At 36.0% G+C, this 15101-nt stretch overlaps 2 protein-coding genes across 6 annotated transcripts in view; one reads left to right on the top strand and one right to left on the bottom strand.

Moving 5' to 3' along the window:
• LOC106661447 (unconventional myosin-Ia) overlaps nucleotides 1-15101 on the top strand; it is a 177274-nt gene that overhangs the window by 38933 nt on the left and 123240 nt on the right. The window lies entirely within an intron of this gene.
• On the bottom strand, nucleotides 7533-13181 carry LOC106661448. The gene is made up of 2 exons (XM_014384841.2): nucleotides 12863-13181; nucleotides 7533-9796 (listed from the first exon to the last, which is right to left on the bottom strand). The coding sequence occupies exons 1-2, from the start codon at nucleotides 12980-12982 to the stop codon at nucleotides 7676-7678; spliced, it is 2241 nt and encodes a 746-aa protein (XP_014240327.1). The 5' UTR covers nucleotides 12983-13181; the 3' UTR covers nucleotides 7533-7675.

Here is a 15101-nt window from a genome sequence, read left to right as displayed (position 1 = left end):
ACTTAAATTTTTTTAGAAGCATCACCAATATAAGTTATTGGAGAAAATCTCCACTCCAAATTCCCGTTGTTAATGTTGTTAATAGGTCCTTTTTTTGAGGAATCAAATACTTAATAAATGATGTGGGAAAGCACCTTTTAGCATGACGGTTTTCTTTTCTTCATAATCTTTGTTAAAAAGCTTTAGTGTTTTGTGCTCTTTCTTTATGTTCATTTATCTAATATTACAATTATTTCAATCATTCATTCAAATGCTAATTTCCCTGTCTCCTACTTCTTACTATATGTCACCATTCATTAATTTATTTCTCTCTCTCTCTCTCTCTGTTTCTCGTTTACTTTTGGACTCTCGTTGTTTAGCTATTAATTTATATGATTATTCGTGTATACAATTATCTATCTTGTCTATACATATACTTATCTCCCTCTCTTCTCCCTCCCTTTCTCTTTCTTTTCTGTCTTTACCTTTTTCTCTCTCTGTTTTGTCTGTCTGTCTCTCTTTCTTTCTTGTTTACTTTCTATCGCTTGCTTTTTGTAGTGTTATTCATCTATCCATTTATCTTTTTGTCAATATACATGTCTTTGCACTCGCCAAACATAGCGAGAGAGAGAGAGAGAGAGAGAGAGAGAGAGAGAGAGAGAGAGAGGGGGGAGAGAGAGAGTGAGAGGGGAGAGAGAGAGTGAGAGGGGGGAGGGAGGGGGGAGAGAATGAAGGGTGAAAGAGAGACCTAATAAATTTTGATGGCAAAGGAAATTTTGTGAACCGACTGGTTTGCTCCGACGTATAATACAGACCTTTCAACTTCAAGTAAAGTGACTTCATTATTTATAACGATGGGAAGGTGACACTGTGGGCTGTGCTTTTGTTTTGTTGAGGAATAGAGGTCATTGCCAAAAAGCAGTATGGGCTGAAGGGATTTAAAGAACCAGTGGAGCAGTCGGCCGTGTCAATTGTCAGGAAGGCATGGATAGCGGATAATGTGTACAAAGACCAAAATTTTAAAATAATTAAAAATAATTAAGTTTAGCGTTCATCTTTCTCTAAGAACGGACATTAAAGGATGAAGCTCGTTTCATACCAGTCTTTGGATACGAGAACATGTGTGTACACAGGCAGACAGATATTTATTATTTATTTTTTTCTCTAACTATTTTCTACGCACTTATTTCCTAGCATTTCTATACCATATTGATTTAAATTACTAACCTAAATTGTTTAATTTTGAAATAATTACACTGATGCCAATCGAAGTTTATCCCTGATATATTGCACCCAGTTAATAAACACACCATCCTCTTCTATACTTAAAAAAAAAGAGCTGGCGTATAATGGGGCAGAATGAATTTTGAAAATGTAAGACCCTTAGGTATAAAAAGTATAGGGTGTTAAGTGTGCAACAAATCAGCGCGAGTCCTGCGGACAATGGGGGCTCCTTCGGCTGAAATATTTAGCGGTGATGCTAAGCGCCCCTCTACTTTTTCTTCTATGGCAAGTACTCGGGCGCCACAAAGGCCAGCCCTACACCCCCTAGCAACCCTTACTGCCCCAAACGTTATAAACAAACGGGTGCGAAACTTTCCTTCGACATTTTTTTTAAATATTGTCTAGTCTAACGTAAATTAAAAATTACCTCTATGTGTGAGGAGATGCATTTAGGCAGACAATAAAGTACAGAAGGTACAAAGATAATAGGCAGGGAGGTTATATTTATCAATGGCGACCCACACATACACGCACGAATCTCGAGGAGTTAACGATAAGAGAAAATTACAATGGGGAAAGTCAGCGTTTAGCCGCGAAAGTATAGGTGTCGAGTTGAAACGTATAATTCTAGAAAGTAGAGATCAATTGGTTACAGACTTGGGCAATTACTTCAACCCAAAGCATATCGGTTAAGAGGTAGGCTTCCAAAGCTATCTAAGTTCAACGGTAAATCATTGTATTGTTCATAGTAAAAGGATGATCATCTGTAATCCTATTATCATACGTGACAAGTCAACACCTCTAACTGATGATGTGAAATATCTCGACGCCTTTATGCGTTTCTATAAACGTGATAGCGGCAACAAAATTTATTAATTTTCTTTGTGTTCATTTCTTTGCTGTTAGTATTTTTGATATAAACCCAGTAGACAATTTTTATAATTTGCCTAATTTCTCACAAGAAAGCGATATTTTGGTTTTATGAGGGATTTTTAGGTGACGTTTTATAAAGAACTCTTGAATCAAATCTAATAGAAATTCTCTTATGCTATATTTTCCAACGTGGGGTTCATGATATTTTATGTCCTGAAGTTAGTACAGTTCAAAAAAACTTTTCTTATTTAAAGAAAATAAGCATGAATGATCTTTGAATTTTAGCTCTTACTATGAACCAGAGAAATAAACGGGGTCGGCGATTCCCCAGCGACAGGGACTCGCCCAGACAAATGCATGATGTCGGGCTCACTTTAGGTGTTGAATAAATTACAGCCGCTTTTCCTCTTAGGCCGTAATAAAATAAATGCGGTTTTGGAAATTGGACCGAGGAACTTGGCACTGTAGCAGAAAGGGACACGTCAAAACAAAGGAATTGGTACAGGCGCAAGATGGCAGTGTAATAAATTTGGCTTTTCTTTGTTTAATTGCCCTCCATCACGCCAAAAACATGCCTAAAGGACTTTATTAAAATTTATTTTCACATTATAGCTACAAATTTTATATAGATTGATTTCATCTTGAGCCCATTTACATATTCATAAAAAATTATATCAAAGGATTATATTGTTTAAACTAAGCTTTTGTGCCAATAAACGCTCATAATTTACATATAAACTATATCATCAAAAATATAAGATTAATTAATCAATCCTTATGTAAGGTATTGGATGAGAGCCACGAACGGGATTCGAACCCACGACCTTCGACTAAATACGCCGCTGTTCTACCACTGGAGCTATCGTCACTTCGATCCACTCGGACACCAACCTCCCATCTCAAACCCACCTTTCGAATTTTCCCTCTTTTTTGCATTTTTGAAATCTCCTGAAATCTATTTGATTCTCGGCGACAAATAAAACGGCCACGGAGAGCTTGCCTGAAGATATACTTCATTTTACTTATTAAATTCAATAAAGTTATTTGGTCAATCGGACCACGAAATCTAATGAATTTTATAAGATTAATATTGATCTTATCATTCCAATGCAAGTATTAGGATAGATGGTCTCTCTTTTATCACTTATTTGATAATTATTGGTTCATTTCGATAAAGCCAATCCCATCTAAACCTTCAATTTTATGGTTTTTTTCTATATAATTTTCACCAGTGACGTACTGGCACTACACTCAACAATGCACTTGGGAGTGTCGTATCTTGGTAAACCAGCCTCGATGACATTCTGCTATTAAGGGATTAGGCGAATAAGTCTCAGGCCCAACGTAGTTTAAGGCGACATAGGATATTCAGAGGATGTGAGATAATAGAAAGGGCATGAACCGAAGGGTTAAATTAAGAAGAAAGGTTAGAGTAGAACGTCAGGTCGAGGGTATGGATAAAGCCTTGAACGAACTGTATGGTGATAGCCTTGTGAAAGGTGAGGTACAGATGTAATAGGCAGCTTGTAGAATTTTTCTTTTTGATTGGAATGAACTCAACGTGTTGGATATTAGATGAGGAACCGCACAGTTCTACTTCCGAATGTCTAGTATGCACATATCATCTAGAAATGGTTGAGTTTTGGCGGTCAAAACAGAATTCGGTTCTAAAAGTGTTCATGGATGAAGTGTTAGAAAGCTTTGTAGTAAGCCATAGTTTTGCTCCTAACAGTTTGAATTATGTTTTTGTAGAGCTGTATGTGTGTGAGGTGTTTAGTGACCGTTAGTTAATAATTATTTGGAGATCGTGAGATGCGGTCTGGTGTGACGAACACCTTTTTTATTGTGCCAACGTTTCGATCTTTATTGAGATCATCTTCAGAGCTCAAAGTGTTTGTTTTCTGTGTAGATGTGTCATTCTTGTGTGTCGTGTTGAAAGTGGTAGTTTATGCAGAGCGTAGTCCTGTTTGTCTGTTAGGACTGATTTTGGTCTTCTTAGTTGTACTGGTTCTTTGTTCTGTTCTTGTCGATTCAGTTTTGATTGGCTATTCCACGTCAGTGTGCTATGTAAGTAGAAGGTTTTTCTCTTGCGTGGATATCAGTAATCCCTTATTGGTGAGTCTAGGTCAATTTTGAATTGGGTCGTCCTGAAATTTCATCTTACTTCGTTTGCACCACTCTTCGATGAGATTGAGGCGTTACGTTGTTAGTATGGGATTCGGGTACGTACGTATAAATAATATTGCAGTAGTCCGCATAGGTTGACAGGGTGGTGTTGGAATGAGTAGCAGGTCAACAATATTGAATCTCAATATCAGTAGAATGGGGTACAAGATGGGATCAAAAATTTTCCTTGTGGTACGCCGGCTTAGATCGGTTTTATCTTTTTAGAACTGTCTTAGTTTGTAGAGAATTTCCGGATGTCGGACTCTCGGACCATGTCGAAATCCGCCCCCCATACGGTATAAATTTTTTATCAGTAACTATCCCTTAGTTTTAATTGAGATTGAATTATTTCAACAAAAACTAAGAAAGAAAGAAGAAATTGAAATATTAAGAACAAGATCTAAACAAATGTAACAGCTGTAAAGGCGCAAAAGACCAACGGTTCTGGAACGCTGATAGGTCATGAGGGTTTAGTATGCTCGCCTTAACTAAACGGATGCAATTTCTTTTTCACTACAGGTTAAATCTAAATCAGGGGTGCTCAAACTTGAACTGCTGGCGATCTACCTCAATATTTTTAGACTACTTACGATCGACTCTGAGAGGCTGCAAGTGTGTGTGATGCAGGGTTGTCGTACATATACGATACACCCTACCTACCTAGGTAGGGTGTACCGTAGCATATATAGATATTAGCTTTCTGCACAATATAGGTACATTATTTTAGTCAAGGTTTGGGTTAGGTTTAGTTAGGTTCTTCTCTACTATATCAATGAAAAAACTCATAGTTATTCAAAATTGCGAGTTTATTGGTTGTTACAAAACAAAAGAGTTACATATGGTGTTAAACTTAACTAAGGAGTGGCTTTGGATGTTGAAGCGTGGCACTGCATGTCCTCTGCATACTTTTCATAAGATGGTACGTAATCACTGAGTGCTAATCGCAAGCATGATGACATATGATCGTCAGTTAGTCGATTGCGATATTTTGACTTAATTATCTTCATTTCAGAAAATGCAGACTCGCACAAGTAAGTTGACCCAAAAAATGCCGTCAGTTGAAGGGCGATTTGCCTTACATTCGGATATTTATCTTCAGATATAAAACACCAGAAATTTGTATCAGATGCTGTAGCTTTGAGATGTATATCTGATATAATCTGCACCAACTCATTTTCAACAGAACATGAGTTCATATTAAACTGACTTGCTATTTCAGTAGCTAATTCCTCAATGTTTTTACATGAAAAAGGATAACTCATAAATGATGCTATATTTTCCAATTTACTGCAATCATAAAAACGCATTTCGAATTGTCCCAAAATATTTGATAATTCAGCCTCATACGTATCATAATTCAACTGAGGAATCCTTGCTTTCAAAGACGGAAAATGTTTCAGATCCTTTCTTTTCAGTTGATCTATCATAAGTTGCAATTTACTTTTGAATGCGTTTACTGCGCTAATCATCTCAATAATAGTTTTTCCTTTACCTTGAAGCTCCAAGTTAACGGTGTTTAAGTGCATTGTGATGTCAGTCAAAAATGCCAAATCAGTCAGCCATTTTTCGTTTTTCAAAATCTGAGTGTCATCACCTCTTTCGTCTAGAAAAGCTGTTATTTCGGGCAATAATTCTTGAAACCTTTCTAGGAATTTTCCGCGACTCAACCACCTGACGTCCGTGTGAAGAACTAAATCAGTGTGTTCAGCTGACTCCCTATCTTCCAACTGCAACTGAAAGAGCCGCCGTTGCAAGCTACGTGCACGGATGGAATTCACAATTTTTGTTGCAATGCCCATAATTTCCTCCGTGTTTAAAACTTTTGAACACAAAACTTGTTGATGTATAATGCAATGGAATGAAAAAAATGAAGGGAATTCTTCATTAGCTCGACACAATGCCACAAAACCGTTTTTGTTTCCAGTCATTGCTGGTGCTCCATCGGTTGTAATGCACACTAATTTATATATTGGTAGCTCGTAGTTTTTTACAAAATTGAAGAAAACGTCATATATATCTTCGCCACGGGTCTTCCCCTTCAGAGGAATGATTGTCAAAAATTCTTCCTTAGCCAACATGTCATTGAATACCATCCGAATAAAAATACACAGCTGGGCAGTGTCTGTCATATCGGTGGATTCGTCGAACTGTAAAGAAAAGTATGTACATTCCATGATATCATGTTTTAGTTTATCTGCGATGTCCTGACTCATGACTTCAATACGCCTTGTGACAGTGCCGCGCGTTCCTTTGATAAAGCCACCTTTTGCCGCAAGCAGTGTTATTTTATTACGTAATACATTTTTGTAGTTTAGTTACCTACCTACTTATTAAAAATTTTTTTCTTCTCGAGATCTACTCAAAAAGCACTCGCGATCGACCGTTTGAGCACCCCTGATCTAAATATTCCACAGAAGCAAGCAGTTGCAGAAAAGTGAGCAGTATTTTTTTACAAGGATTCGCAACAGCAGAGGTTATATCAACCCTCGTGGTGACGATGTTTTTGAAAACAAAACAAAACAAACCATTTGTAAGTATGTCGGGTTCGAATGCAGGGCCGCTGGATTCGAACCCGTAATTTTTACCTTACAGTGATGACCACCGTGTCAACGCCTAAACCGTTGCGACCACCGACGCTCGTAAGAGAGCAGTATTATTATCAGAGTAAGTGAAGATATGAGAAGTTTCAGTACCTACCATAAAAATTCATAAAATAGTATTTTTAAATACAAACAGATCTCTAAAAGCCAGAGATATAAACCTTCCCAGTCAAATTGAAAAAGTAAGGCATCACAAATTGTAAGACAAAAGCAAAAAGAAGAATAGTTGTATATTTTAGAATGGAAGAAAGGCCATCGATGACAATGCTAAATTTGGAAACAGATTCGCCTTGCGGAACACAGAAGGAAACTTTTCTTACTTGAATCATAACTGCCTAGTACAACAATCTGTTGACGGATAGTAAAATTTGAAATCCTGGACAAAAATTATCCAGTTATCCCGACAGATTTTGGTCGAATCTATCAAGTGCCTAAGAAAAATCTAATGGCATGATTGCCACATTTAGGTTGTGATGATAAAGAATTGGAAAAAATAAAAGAATTTGTGAAAGTAAAGTCGTGTTTGTTGAAGCCATGTTGAGATTGATTAAATTGTGGAAATATGTAATAGTCACATGATTTCTTACAAAATTTTATTGATGTGAGAAAGAGTCGAAACAGGACGATAGTTTCTTAAGTTGTTTTTGTTTCTACTTTTCTTCCTCATTCTGGTGTAAAATTATATTGAAGTTAAAGGTTATAAAATGGTTTATTTTAAAGTTAAAATGACACTAGTTCAAATCTCGGCGCCGGTATTTTTACGCTTTGTACGATGAAGTCAAAGAAGAAGAAGTCCAAGAAGTCATTTCGAAATAGCTGTTGTGCTTAATTTTTCATTTCTGGGAGCTACCTTGGTCCATTTTTTGGCTCTGCTGAATAACGGCGTATATCTCATTTTCCAGACTGTTAATGATTTCTTGCGCGACGGCGTGTGCCAGTTCTTTTTCTTCGTTTGTTTCGCACAGTTGAGTCGTCTCTGCTTTCACCGGCTTCTCCTTGTCATGTTTGTCTTTGATGATGACCGTGTCCAGACTATCCGCGGACCCATCCGAATCCGAATCGCTCGCATCATCCGACGACGGGTCTGGAGTGGTGACGATGGAATAGTCTTCGCATTCTTCCGGCGACGCGAAGCCGTCGTTTATCGGCCAGTCGCAAAAATCGTGTTGCATTATTTGTTCTGGGTTGCAATGCGACCTTCCATCGTTGTTAACTTCGGCTTCGATAGTACCAAAAAGGTTGACGATTCTCATCGTCTGGTCTGAATTGTATTCGCTCAATTCGGACTCTTCCGGAGACGGAGGTGGAGGGTACGAAAACGGCAATTCATCATCTAAGAAACTGCTATTATCGTGTGCTTCGACGGGCGTCCAAGAGTATTTGAAGGACGGACCTGCCATCGTTTTCTCATCGATACCGGCAGAAATCGCGTCTTCTACGTAATTTTCAAACAAAAGCTGTGCAGTCGGCATAGAAAATCCGTTCATTTTATCATAAGGAGGGAAACATGACAGCATATGGCATTCCCATTCGATCTGCTGATCTGTACTGGTCGGACAATTTTGAAGCGCGTCGTTGTAAATATTTTTTAAGGGTCGGTCCAGGTTTTCTGGAAATTTTGAAAAATTTCTAATCCCCGTGGAAACGTTTTCATAAATTTCTTCCTCATCGCTTGTTTCATCATCGACTTTGATGTCTGATAGTAAATGAAAGCCTTGTGTATTATTTCTCGTCAATTTAAAAAGAGGATCATCCGAGTGGGAGTTTTTCGATTCTGTCGCAGCTTTTTCCGGGTCTCCTGTGTTTTCATACGATCCGAAGTAAAACGGGTCTCGCAAGCCTTCGATTTTCCAGTTGTCGTGTGAATTGTTGCAACGGGGATACCGTCTGAGTATCCCACGGTTTCTCGCTTTACATCGTCTCGCACCACTTCTCTGCTTCTTCTTGGTTTTAGTATATTTCATGAATTCCGGAATCCAGTTTTTGAACTTCTGCAGTTTTTCTTCGTAGGTAAGAGCGATGAATTCGACCGCCCTTTCGTAACCTACTTTTCTCAACGTCTCCTTTGCCCATTTTAAAGGTACCATGGGCGATTCGGAACTGGAACTCATTCCAGCCGAAAGCTCGGACATGTCTTTTTCTTCCAAATTCTTATTAAATATGTCCTTTCGCATTTTCCTACAGCCTATTTTATGGTCTACGCTTTGAAATATGAGCTTTCTCAACTCTGTCAATTCTTGAGCTCTTGTTTTTGTTATGTAATGATTTCGTTCGTACTCATCCAATTGTTTCAGTATTGCACAAGCCGAACATATAGAACTGGCAGGATAATCGGACGGAGTGACGCACGTCGGGTCCCGGTTGTTGGACGTGACACCCTCCTCTGCTGTTTGTTGCACAATGTTTTGAGATTTTAATTCATCAGTGAAAAAAGTCATGTTAAGAATTCTCTCATCGCCGAGTACCACTTCTGGTTCAAAACTTTTCTCATATTCTTCCTTTGCTGGTTTTTCTTGCGTTTCATCTTCTCCTTTGTCAGGCTGTTCGCTCACAGTCTGCAGATCTCCTTTTTTATCTTTGCCTAATGAGGAACCCTCATCGTCCATCCTAAACTTGAAATCTGTACTCGCCGGATATAAAGTGAAAGAGTTGTTCGCGTTTGATTTGGCGCCGATTTGGTTGTCTATGTCATCAATCGCGTATTCGTGTTTTTGTGTTTTACATTTAGATTTGAACTTGACGTCGTTTTCTTTGTTCCTGCCCCTTCTCCTGTGGTTGTCGATGTCGTTTAACGTATCATCGGGCGACAGTCTCGAATCCCTGTTGTTCTGAAGAAGATACATTTTCGCCGTTTTTTGCAACGTCTCTTGGTTAAACCCCTTTGCCCCTCTGCCGTAAAGAATATCGCTTGTTGATAGATTTTCGTCGTATTCGGCAATCAATTCTCTCATTTCCTAAAAAAGAAGAAATAACAAGCAATTACAAAAACGAAGAATAAATAGAAATGAAATGACAGAATTTTTATTTGTGTAATAAATGTTTCTTAGTAGGTCAAGAATTTATTTTACTTAATCCTTATGTAAGGTTTTGAAATGAAAAAGTTAGTGTCACGAGTGGGATTCGAACCCACGACCTTCGCCTAAATTCGCCGCTGCTCTACCACTTGAGCTATCGTGACTTCAATTCACTCGGATTCCAACTTCCCACTTCAACCCTCCTTTCCAATTTTCCCCCCTTTTTTGCCATTTTTCAAATTTCGTGTAATCAGGATTCGATTCTCAGCGACAAATGAAATGGCCATGGAGAGCTATAGTGAAGATGTTCTTCGTTTTACTTATTAAATCCGCCAAACAACTTCTTTTAATTAATTAATCTTTATGTAAGGAATTGGTTGAAATGAAAAAGTTAGTGTCACGGAGTGGGATTCGAACCTACGACCTTTGGCTAAATACGCCGCTGCTCTACCATTTGAGCTATCGTAACTTTGATCCACTCGGACATTTCCCACTTGATCCCGCTCATGACACTAACTTTTTCATTTCAACCAATACTTAGCCATAAAGGCTAATTAATTGAAAGAAGTTATTTAGTCAATCGGACCACGAAATAAAATGTATTTATTTTACCATATCGGAGGGACCACTGTGCCGAGTGGTTAGGACGTTCTGCTCATATTTTTAGTCATGGTTGTGGGTTTAAATTTCAGGAAAACCCATGAAATTTTAATTGAGAATAATATGAAATAATTATGCGGTTCTGACTTTTCGTTTACGACACCCAAGGGATAGTTGAACGTTAATATCTTCTGTACAACACGAATTATTTTACTTGATTTTACCCCTTAGTGATAAACTCAGAAGTCTGCAAAGGTACGCAAGGACAAAGGGACCGAAAAATGAATGAGGAAATAAAAAGTAAAACAGCGTCACCGGACAAAGCCAAAAACTAATTGGAGGCTTCCATTTAAGATGGGCGAATGTACCAAGCTCAATTAGAAAAAAAAATGGATGACCTATAAGAGAGGAATGAAAATTCAGGGGAGATACCTATTACGAGATCATCATCATTGGAATTTTTTTTTCATGATGTCTAATCATCGTTACAGTCCATGGTAATATTGGAACTGAGTCTTGAAAGAAGTTTGAAACAATTTATTAAAAACTTAATTAAGTCAAAGTGTAAACATATTAAGATATTAAGACTGTTTTGTCCTGATGACATGTAGCCAGTGTGTTTATTTTTCAACCAGACCATACCGAGATCCAGATTATTTATGAAAAAAAATCCTTAATAAATTTAAAAGCACGTATAATTTATTACATTGATTTTATTGTAATTGATATAACTAAATAAACAGTTAAATTTCGTCGCATTAAATAATAACTTAATACAATTAAAAAATCATGAAAACAGTGTGTAAAAATGAGGGTAAAGACTATTATTACTATTATTATTATTATTATTTACTTTATAGCTTAGTTAGAAACTTAGGAAAAACTTGATGCATTAGTTATTCTTTCTGAGGTCTTGATTGAGATAAAAAAGCCAGTGTTACGAGCGGGATTCGAACCCACGACCTTCGACTAAATCCCTGCTCTACCACTTGACTTCGATCCACTCGGACACCAACTTTTCACTTCAACCTACCTTTCGAATTTTCCCTCCTTTTTGCCATTTTCAAAGAGGGAAAATTCGAACGGTTGTAGGTTGAGATGGAGAGTTGGTGTCCGAGAGGAGACACAATACCTCAAGTTGTCGAGTAGCGGCGTATTTAACCGAAGGTCTTGGGTTCGAATCCCGCTCGTGACACTGGCTTTTTTATCTCAATCAAGACCTCTGAAAGAATAATTAATTAATTGAAAGAACAAATTTAGTCAATTGACCACGAAAACGTAAATGGATTAACATGTATGCATTAGATGCGTTTCTTTCAGCTCTAAAATATTTTCTAGGCTGAAAAGTTGTTCATGTTCAATTTTTTTTTTCTTCCAAGGTTTCTCGTTAGAAGAGAGGAAAATCTGATTTTTTAAAGATTAATGTTTAACTTTCTGACCTGATGATCTCAGAGGTTAACAGCCTGAGTGATTTGATTACAAGGTAATTTCAAATAGCGGTTTGGGAGGTGTTGAACAGTCAAGAAACTTGAATTAAGCATCTAAAGCCCATTGAGCTCTAAGTAAACTAAAGTAATTGAGCCCAAGCGGACAAGAAATTAAAACGCTTTACCAACTTTTGTTTTAATATTCAGTTAAAATTTCATTGGCTGTGGCGGGATTCGAACTCAGAATCGTTAGCGTGGTAAATAATATACTTTGCGTTATTTTTTAACTAACACGCATTTTTTCTGTTTCTCCTGAATCGCTATCAACTAAAATGGACGGATAATTGGAAATTTTTTGGGACCAAAGGTCAACTAACAACATAGGCGACATTGGTAACCGCATGAAAGATATTTATTACGACCTAGAGATGAAATTTTCAAAAGACCACGAAGGAATTTAAAAACGTATCTGATTTTGAACTGTCAAAATTTTTTTGCTTAAGTTTTAAAAAGTATTAAAAGGAGAAGTGAGTTTTGTTTATTTTCTGTTCCCTCTGGATCTGACTATTTCAAAATATTTGGTATTTAATGAAATGGTCTATAAGGCAAATTTCCTCTGTGGACAAAACCGTTACTGCAAGTAGGTTTACTTATAATTTTCACAGGGAGCCAAAGCCCCGCTTCCCTCCTATTGATCGGCATCCCAGCAATTGAGAAAGTCCCTGAAATCTCAGTAAAATGATAGTTTTCTCCAAATACAGAGAAAAAGGCCGTCTTCAAACAAATACCTCCTGTTTCTTTTTTCTTTCTTAATTTTAACGTCTCTTAAATTTTGTTTTCAATTTATACAGCTGGGAGACAGGAGGGAGCGGCGACATGTGTTGACTGATATAACCGGCTTTATCGTCAAATCATAAATGATTTAAAGAAACAAGATACTTCGTTTTGAATTATGTGAGTGTTTTAATTCGTAGGTTACCTTTTCAAGCAAGAACCTCTCGATGATGTCGCTGCTGAATTTAAAGTATTCTTCCATCGTACCGCTCGTGAGCAGTTTCGCCCGGGACAAGAAATTCTCATTGCGATCTCGGTTGGACATCTCGTCTCCGGCAATTCCAAAAACAATGTGCTGCGAGTAACGATAGAAAGGCAGAAGAGAGAACTGTGCGAAGAGGAAACCGTTGCCTTCTTTGGGAACTCCAAATTTAGACTCCGGAATTAATTCACACCAGATGATTGCCGTCCCGTCAAAAAATTAATAAAACTTTGGTTATGAATTGTTTTTTGTTTTGAAATGGACGATTACACTAGTACAATTGAATATTTTATAGATATGTAAATTTCCTAAATACATGTTTTTTTATGGATAAACAAATTAAATTTTCTCCATTCAGGTTCGTGTCATTAAATAATAACGCCCAACATCATATTTAAATCATACTTCTTGATTTATAAATTAGTTGTCTAAAATGTAAAGAAACACTGGTTTATACTAGTTAGCATTTTTATTAAGCTCAAATAATAATACTCTATGAAAATAAAAAACAAAATGAATTTTGTGTACTTTGAAAAGCCACTAGGCTAGTAGACCCCGTCACTCCTGGCTTTTTCTTCATGTTCCCTTTCACCCAAAAACGTATATATGATATACAACAACAATGCTATATTTTGACTAGTATGAGAATTATAAAGCGATTAAAAATGTTCAATTATTTGGCGCGTTAAAACGATATTTTTTTAGATTTGAAAAGAAATGAATAAATTTTCCCTAAAGCCTATAAATTCGCTCTGGCGATATTCAAATTTTCCTTCAGAATTCTATAATTACAATTTGCCATGTAACTGTTTAAATTTAGGTTTCAATTAACCAATAGTAACTATATTTTTTATTTTATTCATCTTTCAATTCAATTTCAATTTTTTCTTTTTTTTAACATGCTATACGATTGAAATTATATAGTTCCACAGGAAAACTTCAATAACTTCAGAACTAATCGATGAATTTCGGAGGATGAATATTTTTTCACAAATTTTACAAAACCTTCCTATTCTAAAAAAATTACACCAGAAACTTATCAATTGGAATCAAATAAGGAAAAATAGAAAGGACTTTCAGAATGTGAAATATGAATAGGGATAAAGTTTCTCTTAATTAACCAATTGCACGATAAATTTAAGCAATCGAGATACGAAAGAAAACTTCACATCTCCGGAACGAATCAATGAATTTTTGCGTTTCTGGTATCATTTCTTAGAATGGAAAAGACTTCAAAATAAATGAAAAAAATTATTCTCAAATTAATTGCTATTGTTTAAAGTTAAATTTTGAATAATCAACAGAAATTAAATTTTCATATTTTATTCATAGTTCTCATTTTTTGAACGAGTTATGCAATAAGTTGAAACGATCGATTTCCAAAATAAAACTTAAATTTTTTAAGTAATTGATTAATTGTTTTTATTTTATTTTTTTCCACAAAAGTCTTTTCTGTTCTAAAACAAGATGCCAGAATCGTAAAATATGGAATCAAATATGAAAAATGGACACGACTTTCAGATTGTGTAAAAAAAAGGTAGAATACTACATTTGGAAATAAATTTTTGTCAATTTTTAACCAATTAGACGACAAATTTAAACTATCGAGGTCCGAAGAAAAATATCTCCAAAACTACCGGGTGAATTTTGAAGGATGAATTTTTTTCACACATTTTAAAAGTCCTTTTCATTCTACTTAAAAGTTGCTATCAAATATGGAAAAATGGAAAGGTTTTATTTTGGAAGAAACATTTATCATAAGGTTGGCTTAATTAAAATTCTAAGTACTTTTATAATAAAGTGTACTGTGTAAAACTAAAAGACCAATTTTTTTTTAAATAAAAAATTACACGGTATATCAATGACTGCAATAACTTAAAGTATAATAGCTAAACTAAAAATTATTAATTAATTAGTTGGAACAAAAGTGTCACAAAATAGATAAAATATACACACAACAACAAAGATAATATTCGTTGAAATCAACTAATAACGTAACATTTTCATGCAGATTTTTTGCCATTTTAGAAAATAGAAAAAAATTGTTATGAGTTATCATTTATGAGCGATATCTTTTTGTGAGAGATGAAAAAAAGTTTTGTGGTTTGAAAAGAACCGCAATTATTTTACGTTGATTTTCAAACGATGGTTGAAATTTTCTTTTCACTTCATTAATTTCCAA

The sequence above is a fragment of the Cimex lectularius genome, unplaced genomic scaffold, assembly GCF_000648675.2.
Source record: "Cimex lectularius strain Harlan isolate CLEC.00 unplaced genomic scaffold, Clec_2.1 scaffold166, whole genome shotgun sequence".
NCBI lineage: Eukaryota > Metazoa > Arthropoda > Insecta > Hemiptera > Cimicidae > Cimex > Cimex lectularius.
The sequence above is the reverse complement of the archived record's forward strand: the minus strand, read 5'-3'. Positions and strand labels throughout refer to the sequence as shown.

Bases quoted from the DNA above. Each gene is read 5' to 3' on its own strand.
- LOC106661448 (XM_014384841.2), bottom strand. From the start codon at position 12,982: ATGTCCAACCGAGATCGCAATGAGAATTTCTTGTCCCGGGCGAAACTG. The intron at 9,797-12,862 runs GTAACCTACGAA...CTTCTTTTTTAG, and splicing joins AGAGGTTCTTGCTTGAAAAG to GAAATGAGAGAATTGATTGC.